Source organism: Somniosus microcephalus, chromosome 4, assembly GCF_052327205.1.
Source record: "Somniosus microcephalus isolate GS21.2 chromosome 4, FLI_Smic_1.0, whole genome shotgun sequence".
NCBI lineage: Eukaryota > Metazoa > Chordata > Chondrichthyes > Squaliformes > Somniosidae > Somniosus > Somniosus microcephalus.
Genome location: NC_140990.1, coordinates 280,967,924 through 280,986,329, shown reverse-complemented (window position 1 = coordinate 280,986,329; position 18,406 = coordinate 280,967,924). Strand labels below are relative to the sequence as shown.

The following is an 18,406-nucleotide window of genomic DNA, read 5'->3' as shown; positions in this document are numbered from 1 at the left end:
GGTGATAGAGGAGTGGACTAGGGTGTCGCGGAGGGAGCGGTCCCTTCGGAATGCTGAAAGGGGAGGTGAGGGGAAGATGTGTTTGGTGGTGGGATCGCGCTGGAGGTGGCGGAAATGGTGAAGGATGATCCGTTGAATGTGGAGGCTCGTGGGGTGAAAGGTGAGGACAAGGGGAACCCTATCGTGGTTCCGGGAGAGAGGGCTAAGAGGAGGTTTGATAGAGGTTTTCAAAATCATGAAGGATTTTGATAAGAGTAAATAATGAGAAACTGTTTCCAGTGGCAGAAGGGTCAGTAACCAGAGGACACAGATTCAAGGTGATTGGCAAAAGAAGCAGAGGCACCATGAGAAAACATTTTTTTACACAGCGAGTTGTTGTGATCTGGAATGCACTGCCTGAAAGGGTGGTGGAAACAGATTCAATAGTAACATTCAAAAGAGAATTGAATAAATACTTGAAGGGAAAACAATTACAGGGTTATGTGGAAAGAGCGAGGTAGCGGGATTAATTGGATAGCTCCACCAAAGAGCCAACAAAGGCATGATGTCCTTCTGCGCTGTATAATTCTGTGATTCTATTTTTGTTAAAGGTTTTAACTACCTAATTTAAAAATTGGTGACATTTTTCCCACAGGGGAGAAACTGTGTTAGATGAAATATTTATTTAAAAAAAAACACTTCTATTGCATCTAAAGGGTAGGATGGTAAATAAATAACCTGAGATAGGATGTTAACTATGAAATGATTCATTGTTTTATCATCAGCACTGCTTTTAAACAAGAAGACTTTTGTTCATTGTTATAATACATGACCAAGTAGTAAAATGGTCCGGAACTTAAGAGATCTGGGTTACTTAGCATTCCTATGGAAGTTTTCCAGACAGCTGAGATTAAATTTCAAGATGTGAAATTCTATGAATGTCATAAATCTGTAGCTTTGTATTTTTCTTTCTTAAATTCATTTGTCTTAGACAATAAGAGTAAATGTGCATGTTATGATTGACTTATAACTGTGGAAAATATCTGTAGCTAAGGTAATCATGTTATAAACTTAGCTGAAAAATTAACTGTATAGAATATGAGTGTTAAATAAGTGCAACAATTGCCTTATACCCTGCCTAGGTTATGAAGTAAATTATACAAAACTCTAGTATGAAAGGTATTACATCAGTAACATAATCGTATTTAATTTGACAACGAGAGATTCTGAAAAGTTCTTACTACACCTCCAAGTTCCATTATTTACAGAGGGTCTTGACTATTCTCCCTCCCCTCCCAACACAAAAGATTCTTCCCTCATACTTAGTTGAGCAAGATTTTATAGCACTTGAACATACTTTAAATAATGACCCAAAATTTGCTGTCAAAATAATGGTGAGGCTAATAGCGCTCACCGTTATTTATGCGCAAATGCCAGGTGAGGGTAGATGCGCGATTAAACGCGGAAATCGAAAAGTTGCTGTTGGAGATGCGCCGTTCCGCCATTAGCTTCACGAAAATGGCATTTCACCAATTGGCTCCCCACTCAAATGCCTTGGGCAGCGTGAAGTTCCTGTTCTCGCACTGTAGATACGAAGTAAACTCGCCACAGAAAGTTAAGTCAGATCATTTCAAGTCTAAGTACCCTTTTAATGACGTGACAAGTGTTAATTACTGCCAGTCAACCTCTCTGGCACTGAAAATTTACAATAACAGGTGTGGAGTCTCATTCCTTCAGGTTTTAATTATTGTTGGAGATTTAATTAAAAAAATTAAAATGACTCCTTTTTAACTTTTTCTTTCTGTCTCTTTTTCCTCTCTCTTAATCCCATCTTTCTTTCCCTCTTTATTTCTCTTTCTGTACCTGATTTGACATTGAATTCACCATTCTAACTTACACTTTTTTCTCAGTCCCTGCACTGTTAATTACACACTCCTTCAATCTGATTGGTTAAGAAGATACACAGCTGCTTTCCCTGTTCACTCATATCCCAGGTGCCCTGTAGAGGGCGCTGCAGCATTTCCCTCTCCCACTTACAGCAACTTGCAGCGCAAAATATCATGGAGATTAAACGGGCAAGGGCAAGTCAAATTAACGCTGGATGCCGTTCGTTGACTGGCAAATTCTGGGCCAATACCACATATTAAGGATTTGTATTCCTCCCTATTTCGAGTAAAATTGAAATGATTTCTAGTTACAGTCTGTCCATCAGTAACATACCGTAATACTGTAAAAGCACTTCATCAAACAAACAGAAAATGCTGGAAATACTCAACAGGTCAGGCAGTATCTGTGGCGAGAGAAACAGAGTTAACGTTTCAGGCCGATGACCTTAAGTGACTGCTTCCCTTCAGGTGGTATGTTCCTTTTGAAAATGAACAAGCTGGAAAGTTTCTTTCTGTAAGCAGTGAACAAGCAAAACCAGATGTTCCATACAACTTGAAAATTCTTGCTGGATGTTTGTCAAAATTGATAAGAGATTTCTGTTCCTGTTTCTTTTTTCAAATATCTGCAGCTAAGGCAATAGGTTAAAATCATGATATAAACTCTGCTGAGAAATTGGCTATATAGAACATGCGTGTTAATAAGTGTGACATTTGCCTTGTACTATGCACATTTTCCATTAAAAAAATTACCTGATTGAATTATAGAAAGCATAATCTCTCAGCATGTGTTTGTCAATAGATAATACTGTACAGCCATTCACACTACTGATTTCTTTTTTGTTTAGTGTTTTTACAAGGACCAAGGAATAAAATGATATCCCCCTGTATATAAAAAATGATGTAAAGCTGTTCTTGTGATCTCTGGTTAGCTCAATGCAAAGTAATTTTGTTTGCAGTCTTTGTAGATAAATCTATACTCCTTGCAAATGATCTCTCCTGGAAATTAATTTCAAAATTTAAAATTGTTGGATAGTTATCTACTCTCAACCAAAGTTCTAAATGAAGACACTCAATCTGGGTTCTAATTAGACTTTGAGAAATTGATCAAATAATTTGCTCCTGACGACTTCTAACATGGGCAGGCCTATTCAAATGTAAACCGTTTTGTTAAAAACTATTCAGATTTAATTTAAACTACCTTGTTAAAACTGTCATAGTTGAATCAAAACTGAACTTGTCTTCCAATATCAGTTATATTAGTAGCAAAACATATGTGACTGGGAGAGATACAGACCACAGGGCTGAAAAGTTCTATCACTAGGAGTCACAGTTACGAACAGATAATTTACATTTGTTCCCAACAGCCTTACGTTAGGAAACAAATTACTGAAAGAGGTAATTTTCCCTTTTCTATCCTTGTGACATTCTAGCAAAATCCTATCCTTTCCCTAAATTAAATTTTCAACTGCTGACCGCAACATTTGTAAGGCCCTTGGACCTCCAAAGCCTGCCTGATGTGACCAGTACTCCCAGCTCAAACAGGCGGGAAGCTGGTTGCATATGCAGCTTGGGGTCCCAGGCTGGTTGTAGGATCCTGTTTGCAATTTCCAAGTATAAACAGGTGCCGTGTTCATCATGCACGCTCTACCCATTTGTACCAGACGGTGGCCTAGAAATTAGATCGCACCTGAATTCGGGTGCAATCCCGATGCAGCGGCCTAATGAGTCTGGCGGCAGGACCACGGCAAATTGGAGGCTCATTAGGAGGCCGCACAGTGGCTGGCAGCAACCCGCAGTTTTAATGTGGACCCAGGAGGAGCACTCCCGCTCTTCCTGGCTCCACAATAAGGTATGTAAAAAACATGAAACTTACCTTTTAGGTGACAGCCTCTAGCGGGCCCACTCCAGGGACTTGAGCACAAAAAGCTAGGCTGGCACTCCAGTGAAGTGCTGAGGGAGTGCTGCACTGTCGGAGGTGCTGTCTTTCGGATGAGACATTAAACCGAGGCCCCATCTGCTCTCAGGTGGACGTAAAATATCCCATGGCACTATTTTGAAGAAGAACAGGGGAGTTATCCCTGGTGTCCTGACCAATATTTATCCCTCAATCAACATAACAAAAATACTGATTATCTGGTCATTATCACATTGCAGTTTGTGGGAGCTTGCTGTGCGCAAATTGGCTGCTGCGTTTCCCACATTACAACAGTGACTACACTCCAAAAAAAAGTACTTCATTGGCTGTAAAGTGCCTTGAGACGTCCGCTGGTTGTGAAAGGCGCTATATAAATGCAAGTCTTTCTTTCTTTAAGAGCACTGGTTCGGCTGCTGAGTGCCTGAGCAAACTAATCGCAGCATGCAGTGTAATCAGTTGCAAACTAATTTCTTAAAAAGGCCTGGAACAGGCGTTGGTCCACTCCAAAAAAGGCCTGGAACATGTTTTGGGGAAATTTTTGTGGATCCAGGAAGAGCAGAAATTATAAAAATGCTATAGCCCATTGGCAGTCGCTAGGTAGCTTGAAAAGATCAGGCAGTGCAGTGGACACATTGCTGACTTTTCACCCTTTTTGGACATGTTTAAAATCACCCCAATGTGTCCCCATATCACAAAGATCAGAAACTCAAAGTGTGATCAACTCTGGACGCATACCCACTTCTTACAGCAATACAACAAAGGTCTAAGAGTGTTTAAAAAAAAAACAAGCCTGAAGGCTTTGTGCCTTAATGCGAGGAGCATTTGTAGTAAGGTAGATGAATTAGCTGCGCAAATAGATGTAAACGGATATGATATAATTGGGATTACGGAGACATGGCTCCAGGGTGACCAAGGCTGGGAATTCAACATCCAGGGGTATTCAATATTCAGGAAGGACAGGCAAAAAGGAAAAGGAGGTGGTGTAGCATTGCTGGTTAAAGAGGAGATTAACACAATAGTAAGAAAGGATATTAGCTCTGATGATGTGGAATCTGTATGGGTAGAGCTGAGAAATACCAAGGGGCAGAAAACGTTAGTGGGAGTTGTATACAGACCCCGAAACAGTAATGCTGAGGTTGGGGATGGCATTAAACGGGAAATTAGAGATGCGTGCAATAAAGGCACAGCAGTTATCATGGGTGACTTTAATCTACATATAGATTGGGATAGCCAAATTAGTAACAATACGGTGGAAGAGGAATTACTAGAGTGTATACAGGATGGTTTCCTGGACCAATATGTCGAGGAACCAACTAGAGATCAGGCCATCTTAGACTGGGTACTATGTAATGAGAAAGGATTAATTAGCAATCTTGTTGTGTGAGGCCCCTTGGGGAGGAGCAATCATAATATGATAGAATTCTTCATTAAGATGGAGAGTGAAGTAGTAGTTGACTCAGAGACTAGGGTACTGAATTTAAATAAAGGAAACTACGATGGTATAAGGCGCGAGTTGGCTAGGATGGATTGGGGAATGTTATTTAAAGGGTTGACGGTGGATAAGCAATGGCAAACATTTAAAGATCGCATGGATGAACTGCAGAATTTGTTCATCCCTGTTTGGCATAAAAATAAAACAAAAAAGGTGACTCAACCGTGGTTAATAAGGGAAATTAGGGATAGCATAAGATCCAAGGAGATGACATAAATTGGCCAGAAAAAGCAGCAAACCTGAGGATTGGGAGCAGTTTAGGATTCAGCAAAGGAGGACAAAGGGATTAATTAAGAGGGGGAAAATAGAGTATGAGAGTAAGCTTGCAGGGAACATAAAAACTGACAGTAAAAGCTTCTATAGATATGTGAAGAGAAAAAGATTGGTGAAGTCAAGCGTAGGTCCCTTGCAGTCAGAATCAGGGGAATTTATAATGGGGAACAAAGAAATGGCTGACCAATTAAATACATACTTTGGTTCTGTCTTCACAAAGGAGGACACAAATAAACTCCCAGAGATGTCGGGGAACATAGGGTCTAATGAGAGGGAGGAACTGAATGAAATCAGTATTTGTAAGGAAATGGTGTTAGGGAAATTGATGGGATTGAAGGCTGATAAATCCCCAGGGCCTGATAATCTACATCCTAGGGCACTTAAGGAAGTGGCCTAGTAATAGTAGATGCATTGCTGGTCATCTTCCAAAATTCTATAGACTCTGGAACAGTTCCCATGGATTGGAGGGTAGCTAATGTAACCCCACTATTTAAAAAAGGTGGTAGAGAGAAAACGGGGAATTATAGACCGGTAAGCCTGACATCGGTAGTGGGGAAAATGCTAGAGTCTATTATAAAAGATGTAATAGCAGAGCACTTGGAAAACAGTGACAGGATCGGACAAAGTCAACATGGATTTACAAAAGGTAAATCATGCTTGACTAATCTACTGGAATTTTTTGAGGATGTAACTGGTAGAATAGATAAGGGAGAACCAGTGGATGTGGTGTATTTGGACTTTCAGAAGGCTTTCGATAAGGTCCCACATAAGAGACTAGCATGCAAAGTTAAAGCACATGGGATTGGGGGTAAGGGACTGACTTGGATAGAAAACTGGTTGGCAGACAGGAAGCAAAGAGTTGGAATAAACGAGTCTTTTTCCGAGTGGCAGGCAGTGACTAGTGGGATACCGCAGGGATCGGTGCTAGGACCCAGTTATTCACAATATATATTAATGATCTAGACGAGGGAACTAGATGTAATATCTCCAAGTTTGCAGATGACACAAAGCTGGGTGGGCGTGTGTGCTGTGAGGAGGATGCAGAGAAACTCCAGTATGATTTGGACAGGTTGGGTGATTGGGCAGATGCAGTATAATATGGATAAATGCGAGGTTATCCACTTTGGTGGCAAAAACAGGAAGGCAGATTATTATCTGAACGGCAATAGATTGGGAAAAGGGGAAGTGCAACGAGACCTGGGTGTCCTTGTGCACCAGTCGCTGAAGGTAAACATGCAGGTGCAGCAGGCGGTTAAGAAGGCAAATGGTATGTTGGCCTTCATAGCGAGAGGGTTTGAGTACAGGAGCAAGGATGTCTTGCTGCAGTTGTACAGGGCCTTGGTAAGACCACACCTTGAGTATTGTGTGCAGTTTTGGTCGCCTTATCTGAGGAAGGATGTTCTTGCCATGGAGGGGGGCACGGTGGCATAGTGGTTAGCACTGTTGCCTCACAGCGCCAGGGACCCGGGTTCAAATCTGGCCTCGGGCGACTGTCTGTGTGGAGTTTGCACATTCTCCCCGTGTTTGCGTGGGTTTCCTCCGGGTGCTCCGGTTTCCTCCCACAGTCCAAAGATGTGCAGGTTAGGTTGATTTGGATTGATTTGGCTATGATAAATTGACCCTTAGTGTTAGGGGATTAAATACGTGGGGTTACGGGGATAGGGTGGGATATGTGTCGGTGCAGGCTCGATGAGCCGAAATGGCCTCTATCTGCACTGTGAGGATTCTGTGATTCTGTGATTCTGAGTGCAACAAAGATTCACCAGACTGATACCTGGGATGGCAGGAATGACGTATGAAGAGAGATTGGGTCGATTAGGCTTATATTTGCTAGAGTTTAGAAGAATGAGAGCGGATCTCATTGAAAGTTATAAAATTCTAACAGGACTAGACAGACTAGATGCAGGAAGGCTGTCCCCGATGGCAGGGGAGTCCAGAACCAGGGGTTACAGTCTAAGGATAAGGGGTAAGCCATTTAGGACTAAGATGAGGAGGAATTTCTTCACCCAGAGAGTGGTGAACCTGTGGAATTCTCTACCACAGAAGGCAGTTGAGGCCAATTCATTAAATATATTCAAGAAGGAGTTAGATATATTTCTTAAGGCTAAAGGGATCAAGGGATATGGGGAGAAAGCAGGGACCGGGTACTGAACTTGGATGATCAGCCATGATCGCATTGAATGGCAGAGCAGGCTCAAGGCGCCGAATGGCCTACTCCTGCTCCTATCTTCTATGTTTCTATGTTAGTACAGTAAGTACCAATATGCTCCAAATAAGGGTATTGTTCTATCTTATATGTTCACCTTAGTCCCCAGTTTCAAATTATAATACTATAAATATTTGAAGCACAGATTTCTTTATATTTATATCAGGCCCCAAGATGAAGATGAAGGAACTAAAGATACCTTCAAAAAGAAGTTGCTGGATCCTCAAAGTCTCTCACCAGTGCACATTTCAAGAAAAAAGCGACAGCAGAAAATTTTATTGGATCACAGCTTTGGAAAATTGAAGGTAAATTGATACAAAATATATTGTCAATTTGTATGGCACAGTGGTAACAATTTTAAGTTTTTACAGAGTTCATTGCAAATACAGACTTATTTTTGATCTATTCTTTGGCACTGCACTTGATAAGATCAATATACTTTCAAAGTTAAGTTAATTTAAAAGCCTTGGTTATCCAGTATGAATATCATCACCTGAGAAGTGGGGAGTCAAGATTAAGGGCACTTCTCAGGCGATGATATTCATATGGATAACCAAGGCTTGACGTACCTTTCCCTAATTGTTCTTAAGAATTGAAAATTTAGCCCTCCTGAAATTAGGCCCAAACAGCAAATTATCAGTGGTATTATGTCACCTCTGCTACTGAAATCTAACAATGTGATGATCACTGTTGCCCAGGTACAGGAAACTTTCTGGTATCCGGCACGGACGGGACCAATGTGGTGCCGGTTCATCAAAAATTCCGGATAACCGAATGCTATTGTAAAAGATACGGAGCTCAGAGCTCCGTATAAAGCAACAAACCCTGTTGCTTAGCAACAACTTCAGAACAACATCCACAAGTTGCAAGCATCTCTGTAGCTTAGCAACAGCTGCAGCCACACGCTTGCACAGCAACAAATGGACTAATAAAAGTAATAAAAGTTACCTGAACCTACTCCTGAATTTTGCCGGTTAACCGACATTTCCGGTTATTTAGGGGCCGGTTAATCGAAAGTTTCCTGTACTTCTTCAAATAGAGATCAGTTATTATCTCCAGATCACTACTAAGTATTAAATCTAATAACGGAGGTACTCTCCCAAACATACTGAGTAAGGAAACAGTCATTAAAAGCATCAACTAATAATTCCATTTTACCTTCCTCCACATTCGGCTGCCCTGTATCGGACTGCTCAATGTAAGGGTTGTTAAAATCCCCAATGATAACAACACTACAATGTTCTGCTATTCTTTAATTTGTTTACACTATTCCCTGTTCTCTTTTACCTGTTGCCCCAGAGGCCTATACACATGCCAAGCAACAAACTGAGACTAATCCTAGGCATCCCTGCACCCAAATAATTTCAACCACTCCTTGCTGCTGACCAATGTTCTCCCTCTCAGTTACAGTTTTATCATCTTTTATATGTAAAGCTATACTTCCTACTTTCTGGCTTCCTACTTCCTGGCTAAAACTTTATTTATAAATATCTTATACCTTCACCTGAACTTCCAATCTGTCCACCTTTTGGAGATACCAATTATATCTAGATTCTCTGAAAGCATGCGTCTGTAATTCCAGCATTTTATTTTTGTTTATGTTCTATTTTGTTTGAACCGGTAAGTGGCATTTGCCACAAAATAATCGTCAATTTCAGACAAGTGCCCCCTTTTACAAGGAGGCACCATTAAAACAATTGGTTCACAACAAACTAAAAATGCATGCAACTTTAGAAGATTATACAAAATATGTCCAGCAGTGCCCACCGGTTGCGAATCACATGAAACTGGTGGACACTGCGTGATCCCGCTCGACAGCATTTTATTTGTAACATTTCTAGCATGAGTAAAAAAACTATTACTATCAGCTATCCAACCTTGTTTAGTAACTAGTGGAACTATGTACATTTTGAGCTACCATATCCCTGGTACCAACCAAGGGCACACTGCACATTCGGAGATAGTTTTTAAAAATTTGTTCCTGGGATGTGGGCATTGCTGGCAAGGCCAGCATTTATTGCCCATCCCCAATTGCCCTCGAGAAGGTGGTGGTGAACCACCTTCTTGAACCGCTGCAGTCCGTGTGGTGAAGGTACTCCCACAGTGCTGTTAGGAAGGGAGTTCCAGGATTTTGACCCAGTGACAATGAAGGAACGGCGATATACTTCCAAGTCAGGATGGTGTGTGACTTGAAGGGGAACTTGCAGGTGATGGTGTTCCCATGCGCCTGCTGTCCTTGTCCTTCTAGGTAGTAGAGGTCACGGGTTTGGGAGGTGCTGCCAAAGAAGCCGTGGTGAGTTGCTACAGCCCTGTAGCAACTGCAGCCATGGTGCGCTGGTGGTGGAGGGCGTGGATGTTTTAGGTGGTGGATGGGGTGCCAATCAAGTGGGCTGCTTTGTCAATTCAATTCAATTTCAATTTCAATTTCATTTGCCATATGTAACTAGTACAATGGAATGCTTACACCCCGATCACTCCCACAATAAGCTGTGGGAGCTCACAGAGACATGTCGCTATTCTCCAGCGCCATGTTCAGAAAAAGTCAATTCAGTGGCAACCAATGGCAGTGGGAACGCGATGTCCCTCAGCCGCTCCGTCACCGCGGCCTCCTCCTCACTGTTGCCGGCTCCATGATGTGGTGGCCTGCTTCTCACGGTCCGGCCTTTGGCCACCATGCCCAGCTCTCCCTCCTCCCAGTCAGACTGCGAGCTTCCCGCCGAGGAGCTGCCGGCTGACGTTCTGTAGTGGGTCGTCGTAGCTGCTGCTGCTGCCTACTGCTGCTGCGCTGCCTCCGCCCGACTCGCCGAACACATCGTCGAGATGTATAAGCTCCGGTCGCCGCGGCCTCCTCCTCACTGTCGCCGGCTCCACGGTCCGACGGCCCGGGGCCTGCTTCTCCCGCTCACGGTCCGGCCTCTGGCCACCATGCCCGGCTCCCCTCCTCCCAGTCGGAATGCGAGCTTCCCGCCGAGGAGCTGCCGGCCGACGTGCTGTAGCGGGTCATCGTGGCTGCTGCTTGTTGCTGCTGCGCTGCCTCCGCCCGATTCGCCGAACACATCGCTGCGGGAGCGGGTGGCGGGGGAGCGGGCCGTCCGAAGCAGGGAGAGCGCTTACCTCCGGACCGCCTCGATCGCCATCTTGACTTCTTGAGACTGGATGGTGTTGAGCTTCTTGAGTGTTGTTGCAGCTGCACTCACCCAGGCAAGTAGAGTGTATTCCATCACTATCCTGACTTGTAGATGCTTTGGGGAGTCAGGTGAGACACTCGCTGCAGAATATCCAGCCTCTGACCTGCTCTTGTAGCCACAGTATTTATGTGGCTGGTCCAGTTAAGTTTCTGGTCATCCCCCAGGATGTTGTTGGTGGGGGATTCAGTGATGGTAATGACATTGAATGTCAAGGGGTGGTGGTTAGCTCTCGCTTGTCTTTTAGCCCCCAGCCCATTCAAGTGAACCCACACTTCCTGTAAAGTTTTGCTTTCCCAGAATATCTCCCACAATTATCTACAAACATTAAGCTTTTATTTTTACTCCATGCCTCCAGCCATTCACTAAAAATAGTGACCATATTGTTCTTATCTGATGTACCACTGGTATATGTCAACAGATCTCTAACCTAGTGCCCTTGATCGTAAATTTTCTAAACATTCTCCAATAATTTTCCTTTAAGATGACTGCTTTCCAATTCAATATAGAATTTGATTCAATATGTGAAGAAATTATAGTTCCCATACTTTCTCTCTTCATTACATCATCTATCCTATTGCCTATGCATTTAATCCCAGCCCCAGTAAAACACTAAGGGGGAGAAATTCGGTATCGCCCCATTTGGGGCGCTAGTATTGGCGGTGCGCAAAGTTTAGCGCCAGGCGCAAATTATCGCCACCTCGAGCGATATTGGGTAGCTGCGCCCCTGAAGGTGATTGTGGCACTAAATCAGGCGCTGCACGACAGTCTTAAGGCGCTAACCCGGCGGCGCGACGCAATATCTCCGCGGGCGGGTGCAGCGCAGGTGCTGTCAATTATCGAGTTCAGCCAGACACGCTGGGGCCGGCCAGCTCTTAAAGGGGCGGTTCCATCATCATCTCCAGCCGCACCCTGCGCATCGTAGGCCTCAAACTCGGCGGTAACCTACCTGTGGCGTCGACAACTGCCTGAATATGGAGAGGGCCAGGGAGAGAGCGCAGCGCTTCAGCGAGGGGGCATTGGATGCTCTGGTTGGCGCAGTGGAGCGCAGGCGATCTGTACTCTACCCAGAGAATGGCAGGAGGCCTCAACACAGCGACTATCGCAGAGCTTGGAGGGAGGTTCCCAACAGAGTCACCTCCAGCAGCATGGTTCCCAGGACTCCTGTGCAATGCAGGAAGAAGTTCAACGACCTCACTCGGGTCGTCAGGGTGAGTGCCTTTTTCAGAATCATCTTCATCCTTCCATCTGGACCTCACTTTATGGCCAGAGGGTGTGCAAAGCCCCAATGGCCATCTGTCATCCAGCACCCATGGCCCTTTCTGGTAACACACATGCACATTCAGCTCTGTGCATAATGTAAGGGCTAATCGACCATGAGAGGAGGCATGTCATCCCAGATCAGGGCTGCAGGTTTCATCACACCCTGTCCTTTCTCTTGCAGGCCAAGCTGGCCCATAATAGAAGGCAACAGCATCGGACCGGAGGAGGCCAGCCTCACCTGCAGACCCTTACAGACCTGGAGGAGCGAGTCCATCGGATTGTGGCGAGCCGGATGATTGGCCCAGTCACCTCTGGAGATGCCGACCCCATTGTGGACAGCAATGGTAAGCTCATGACCTTTTTGACCTCTCTCCTTCCACTTGTTCCCCACACCAGCATGCTTTTTCACTCTTGAGCCAACTCAGAGCATTGCAGCACTCATGCATCCCTTGCTGCCACCCTGTCCTTTCGCTAAAGCCACTCTTGAACCTCCCTGCTTTCAGATGCTGCATCACCAGCTCGGGAGGCGGGCCCTCAAGTTGCCAGTGTGAGTGACTGTGGAGGCGACGAGGAGGAGGAAGCCGGACCATCCGTACCACCCTCAGGCGAGCCAGCCCATGTCCAGACTGGGGAGACGCCTTCCCTGGAGGGGAGCGGGGGGGAATGGTCTGAGGAGGATGCAGCTCCAGGACCCAGTGGCCTGCAGCAATGCGAGGGGGGTAGGGAAGCTCGGGGGCACCGTCTCCCCCAAGGGCGAGTCGGGCCGCCAGTGCTGCTGCACAGAGCGCAGAAGAGGTGCGTGCCCTCGCAGAAACGAGCGTCCAGGCTGGGCTGAGGCACACTGAGCTCATGGCTGCAGTGGCAAGGATGCCCGATTCCATTGAGACACTGGCAAGGAGTGTCCAGGACTTCGGTGCAGCACAGGCAAGGAGTGTGCAGGACTTCGGCGAAGCACTGGCACCTGCCACGCAAGTGCTGAGTGCTGCCACGCAGTCAGTGGCTGGTCTCATGCAGACGCAGATTGAGGCCATGCGAGCACTGACTGCTGCCACCCTCGCTGGATCGGACAGGATTCCCCGGGGCCCTCGCCATGCCACAGCAGGTCAGCAATCTGTGCACCAGTCGATTGCTGCGCATGCTGCGGTGCTGCCCCGTCAGAGTGCCAGTGTGTCGGCCGACCAGGGAGCTGCTGTCTGCTCTCAGGATGACAGCATTCCTGATGCCACCACTGGCGCTTCTCTACTGCAGCTGCCACCACCTGTACGACAGACTGCTTCCGCCCATGCGGGGTTGGAGCAGTCAGCAGCCGGGCCCTCCAAGCCCAGAGCTGGTCCAGGCCGTACCTCAAGGGCACCTGCGGTCTCAGTTTCGGACAGTCAGCAGGCCTCCCCCAGCCTTGCTGCAGCCACTGGGGTCCCATTACAGAGGAGCTGCAGGGCGGGAAGGGGGCAATTCCGCAAGGGAAGCAGATCACCATCGAGGGGAAAAAAGTAGGAGGTGCTGCTAAATTATGTTATTTCTTTCATTCAAGGCCGAGGATGCTGGTCTGAATGTTGGTTATGTTTTGGACATTGTCTCCAGGGTGTGAGAGCCAGTTTTGTGGCAGTCTGTTTGTTTTGGTGTTTGTTTCCATTGCTTTGTCATGTGGGAAGGATACACATTTTGTTAAATAAAGAAGTTTATTTATTGACAATGTCCATGTCTGTTCTTTGCACAAATTGTTGCCTTGACCGGCTTAGATGTAGCAGAACGGTTCCATTCATGTTCTTGGAATGGCAGAAAGCATTCCCTCAGAGGGGCCTAGAAGTGACTTGCTATAAGCCTCTGATGGACGGCCCTTGCAGTTTATGCCTCCCTCCCGTCTTGGTGCTGCTCCTACTCCTCCTCCTCCGCTGGTGCTTCAATGTCTGGTGGCATTGGCTGGGTCCTGAGGATTGCCAGGTTATGCAGCATGCAACACACAACCACGAAGTGGGAGACTTGCTCAGGTGAGTACTGAAGGGCTTCTCCGGAATGGTCCAGACAGCGGAACCATTGCTTCAGCACGCCAATTGTGTGCTCAATGATGTTCCTGGTCGCTTGATGGCTCTCATTGTACCGTTCTTCAGCAGGGGTGCTGGGCGAACGGAGCGGGGTCATCAGCCAGGGGCACAGAGGATAGCCCTTGTCCCCGAGAAGCCAGCCTCCTGGGTGAGCCAGGGCTTCGAAAAGGTCTGCCACAGAAGTCTGGCGCAGGATGAAGGCGTCGTGGCTGCTACCTGGAAAGTGGGCATTGACAGCGAGTATCAGCTGTCAGTTGTCACAGACCAGCTGCACAAAGAATGGAACCCCTTTCGGCTGCGGAAATCCTCCACATTCTCTAGATGTGCCCGCAAAGCCACATGCGTGCAGTCAATGGCGCCCTGCACCATGGGGAAGCCCGCTATCCTTACGAAGCCCACTGCGCGCTCTCGCTGCTTGTCTGGGGTCATTGGGAACGAGATGTACTGCCGTCTCCTTTTAAAGAGGGCAGTAGTCACTTGACGGATGCAGCAATGCACCGCGAACTGTGAGATGTTCGCAATGTCCCCAGCAGCGGCCTGAAAGGAGCCGCTGGCATAGAAGTTTAAAGCCACAGTGATCTTCACAGCCACCGACAGAGATGTCCTGCACCTTAGTTGAGGCTGCAGATCTGGCTGAAGCAGGTGGCAGAGCTCAATGACCACCTCCTTACTGAAGCGCAGCTTTCGGAAACACTGCTCTTCCAACATGTTGATATACGAAAACTGTTGGCGGAAAACCCTGGCAGCGTAAGGTCTCGTGTGCCGACGTCTGTTGGCCCTCCTCCGTCTGGCCATGCCTGCCACTCTATCCCTGCATCTCTGTGCCCTGTCAGTATGATTGAGAAGGACGACGTTCCCATCCAATGCAGCCCCCATAGTAAGTGCGTACTGAAAGTTATGCCGGTTGAGAAGCTTACCAACTGCAAAGTTATGTTCAGAAGGCTAAAGTTCCTCAGCCAGCACTGGCTCACTGCAGAAATGTCTCTCCGTTTGTCTCTGAGCAACTCTCTCTCTCTCACAGGTGGTGTGGTCCAAAAATGGCTGCCACTAATAATCCAGGAAGAGTCCCCTTTAAATAGCGCCCCCCCCGCAAGCCCGACAGTGACTGGGAAATGTTCAAGGTAACCTGTTGTTGGTAGCGCCAGGCGGAACGGAGGGGGGCGCCACTGAATTTGCGGTCCGGGACGCCCCAAGGGCGTTGCACACTGAAATGACGTCATGATCTGCGTGCGCCGGTGAGCGGGCGCAACGGTTTAGCACCGGCGCTAAATGTCCGCTCAATTTGGGAAGTGGCACAGGGTTTGCTGTGCTCGGGCACTAGTTGGTTAGCGCCCCACTTCTCGACCTCTTTAGGCGCTAATGGGTGGCGCAACCAACCGAATTTTAACTGTCCTACTGAAAGAAAATTGCAAGAATAAAAATCTGTTCAGCCCATCCAACTTTCCATCAATTAGATCCTTTTTCAGGATCAATCTCACATTTTTAACATTGTTTTCATGTCACCAAACCATATTCTTTTGTTTTTTGCTGAATCAAGGGCTGCGATTTCGCCAGCGGAGGCGGAATAGTGGTGGGCGTGGTGGTTGGTGGGTTCCGGTCCCGTTCCCGGCTGCAGCCGCTCTGTAAAAAGGATTTTCCGTTACTAGGGCTGGTTAAGCCCGCTCTGCGGGGTTCCCGGCCAATTAAAAGTAAGCGGGTCTGATGACATCATTTGATGACGCATCATCAGCCGGTTTCCTTAAAGGGACCATGGCCGCATTTATTTTGACAGATGTGCTGTCAGTGTTCTGCAGCATTGAGGTGCTGAAAACACTGACAAGCACTGCACAGAGGTGCACGGCTGCACCCAGGCTCTCACATGACTCCCTCCATATGCCTATGGAGGGAGTCACAGCACGCAGGGAGATTCTCCTCCCTTCCAAGGGCGGAGGAGACCTCCCCAGCACACCAACGCAGCCTGGTTGCACATTTCACAGGAGGGCAAAAGCAGGAATGTCATCAGGAGTACCTGGCTGCAGTGGCGTAAACCTTTCAGTGATCTCAGTAGATCACGAAACGTTACTGCCAAGCCACACTCAACCTCATCCTGCTGTGTCACTCATAACATCCCCATAACTCTGCCTTCCCTACCCTAGTCCTGCACATCCTTACTCACACCAACTTACCTTGCACTTCCACCCATCCCTCTCTGTCTACATTATCACTTCCCCATCTCACTAGCCACCCCTCACACTCACCCTCATCCTAGTGCAATCATACCAACTAACACACAAGGGTAGGCACGTGGGTGTTTTATGCAATGTTCATGTAATTTTCTGTTAATGTGTTGTCAAACATTGAAATCTTTATTTTCAACACTTTGCCTGATTGTATAGATCTCTGCTCATCTTTGGGAGTGCCTTAGTGAGATTCAGTGAATGGTGAGACAAAACAGTATCCCCTGCAATGGTGATGAGTGTGAAAGGAATGGCTTGGTCATTGTAGGAATGCTTTATGGTGATGGCTGGGGGTGGTGTTAACCTGGCGCATCATGTGGCAGCCAGGGTGTACAGCGTCAAGTGAAGTAAATCTGGCCATGGTGAGTGATGCGCCTCAATAACTTCAAGACTCGAAGTTAGCAGAATAAAACAAGGCTTTTATTAGCAAAGAAAAGATGCCGGTGTCTGCACCTAGCTTCACCTAGCGTGCTGCTGTTCTACTGCCAGACAAGCCTGGACTTATCTTAAGTAGGGCCAGGTATGGGTGGAGCCGACACACAAAGGGGGCAGTGCCCTATACACAATACAAGGTACAAACACCGGAGCAGGCAATACAATAGATACAGTTAACTACAGAGTCTGATGAATGGCATATTTCATCACATTCACCCCTTCTACAGATTTAGTCTGTCCGGGGGCGTGATAGTCCTCTGTGACCGACGTAACGGTTGCGGTGCCGCGGGTGCCGGCTGGGTGTCCCGGGTGGTCTCCTGGGTCTCTGCCGGGGGCGCCACCGGGGGGGTTGTTGAAGGAGTAGGTGGTGGGGGGGTAGGTGGTGGGGGTACCGTTGGCTGGTTTTCTTCCGGGGGTGATGAAAGAATAGTGGGTGGATAATAGTTGTTGTTGTTGTTGTAGTAGTCGTTGTCGTTGTTGCTGTTGTTACCGGCTGGGGCGAGGTCTTTTATGGACACAGTGTCCTCCCGTCCGTCGGCGTGCCGGACATACGCATATTGTGGGTTGGCGTGGAGCAGGTGCACTGGCTCCACGAGAGGGTCCGTCTTGTGACCCCTCACATGCTTTCGCAGAAGTACCGGACCTGGGGTGGAGAGCCATGACGGTATGGATACGCCTGAGGTGGATTTCCGGGGAAACACAAACATTAGCTCATGAGGCGTGGCATTACAGAATCACACAGAATCACAGAAACCCCACAGTGCAGATAGAGACCATTTCGGCCCATCGAGCCTGCACCGACACATATCCCACCCGATCCCCGTAACCCCTACACCAACACATATCCCACCCTATCCCCGTAACCCCACGTATTTAATCCCTTTTTTTAATGGCGGTACACAATAGTGACCGTATTGAGTGGAGCACATCTGGGAGGACTTCCTGCCAGCGGGAGATAGGGAGGCCCTTGGTCCTTAGAGTTAGGGTGACTGCCCTCCATACTGTCCCATTCTCTCGCTCCACCTGACCGTTACCCCGGGGGTTGTAGCTGGTGGTACGGCTCGTGGCAATCCCCTTGGACAGCATGTACTGGCGTAGCTCTTCACTCATGAAGGCCGCCCCCCTATCCGTGTGGATATAGCTTGGCATACCGAACAGGCAGAACAGGCTGTTGAGGCATTTAATGACCGTGGCGCTGGTCATGTCTGGGCAGGGGAAGGCGAATGGGAAACGGGAGTATTCGTCCACAATGTTCAGGAAGTAAACATTGCGGTCGACGGACGGGAGGGGGCCCTTGAAATCTAAGCTAAGCCGCTCAAAGGGCCGTGTAGCTTTGATTAGGTGGGCTCTATCAGGGCGGTAGAACCTCAGCGCAAGTGCGACAGTTCCTGGTCAGGGACCGAACTTCCTCAATCGAGTAGGGTAAGTTGCGGGACTTTATGAAGTGGAGCAGCCGTGTGACCCCTGGGTGGCAGAGGTCGTTGTGGAGTGTCTGTAGCCGATCCCCGGTGGCG

General features: G+C 47.4%; 1 protein-coding gene across 2 annotated transcripts in view; it reads left to right on the top strand.

Annotated features, from left to right (window-relative positions):
• The window catches only part of cfap221 (cilia and flagella associated protein 221), a 382,896-nt gene that overhangs the window by 126,863 nt on the left and 237,627 nt on the right, over positions 1-18,406 (top strand). For both annotated transcript variants that reach the window (XM_085986538.1, XM_085986539.1), the window contains exon 8: positions 7,918-8,056. In XM_085986538.1, the coding sequence (XP_085842664.1) occupies positions 7,918-8,056 (139 nt within the window). The remainder of the gene's footprint in view (positions 1-7,917; positions 8,057-18,406) is intronic.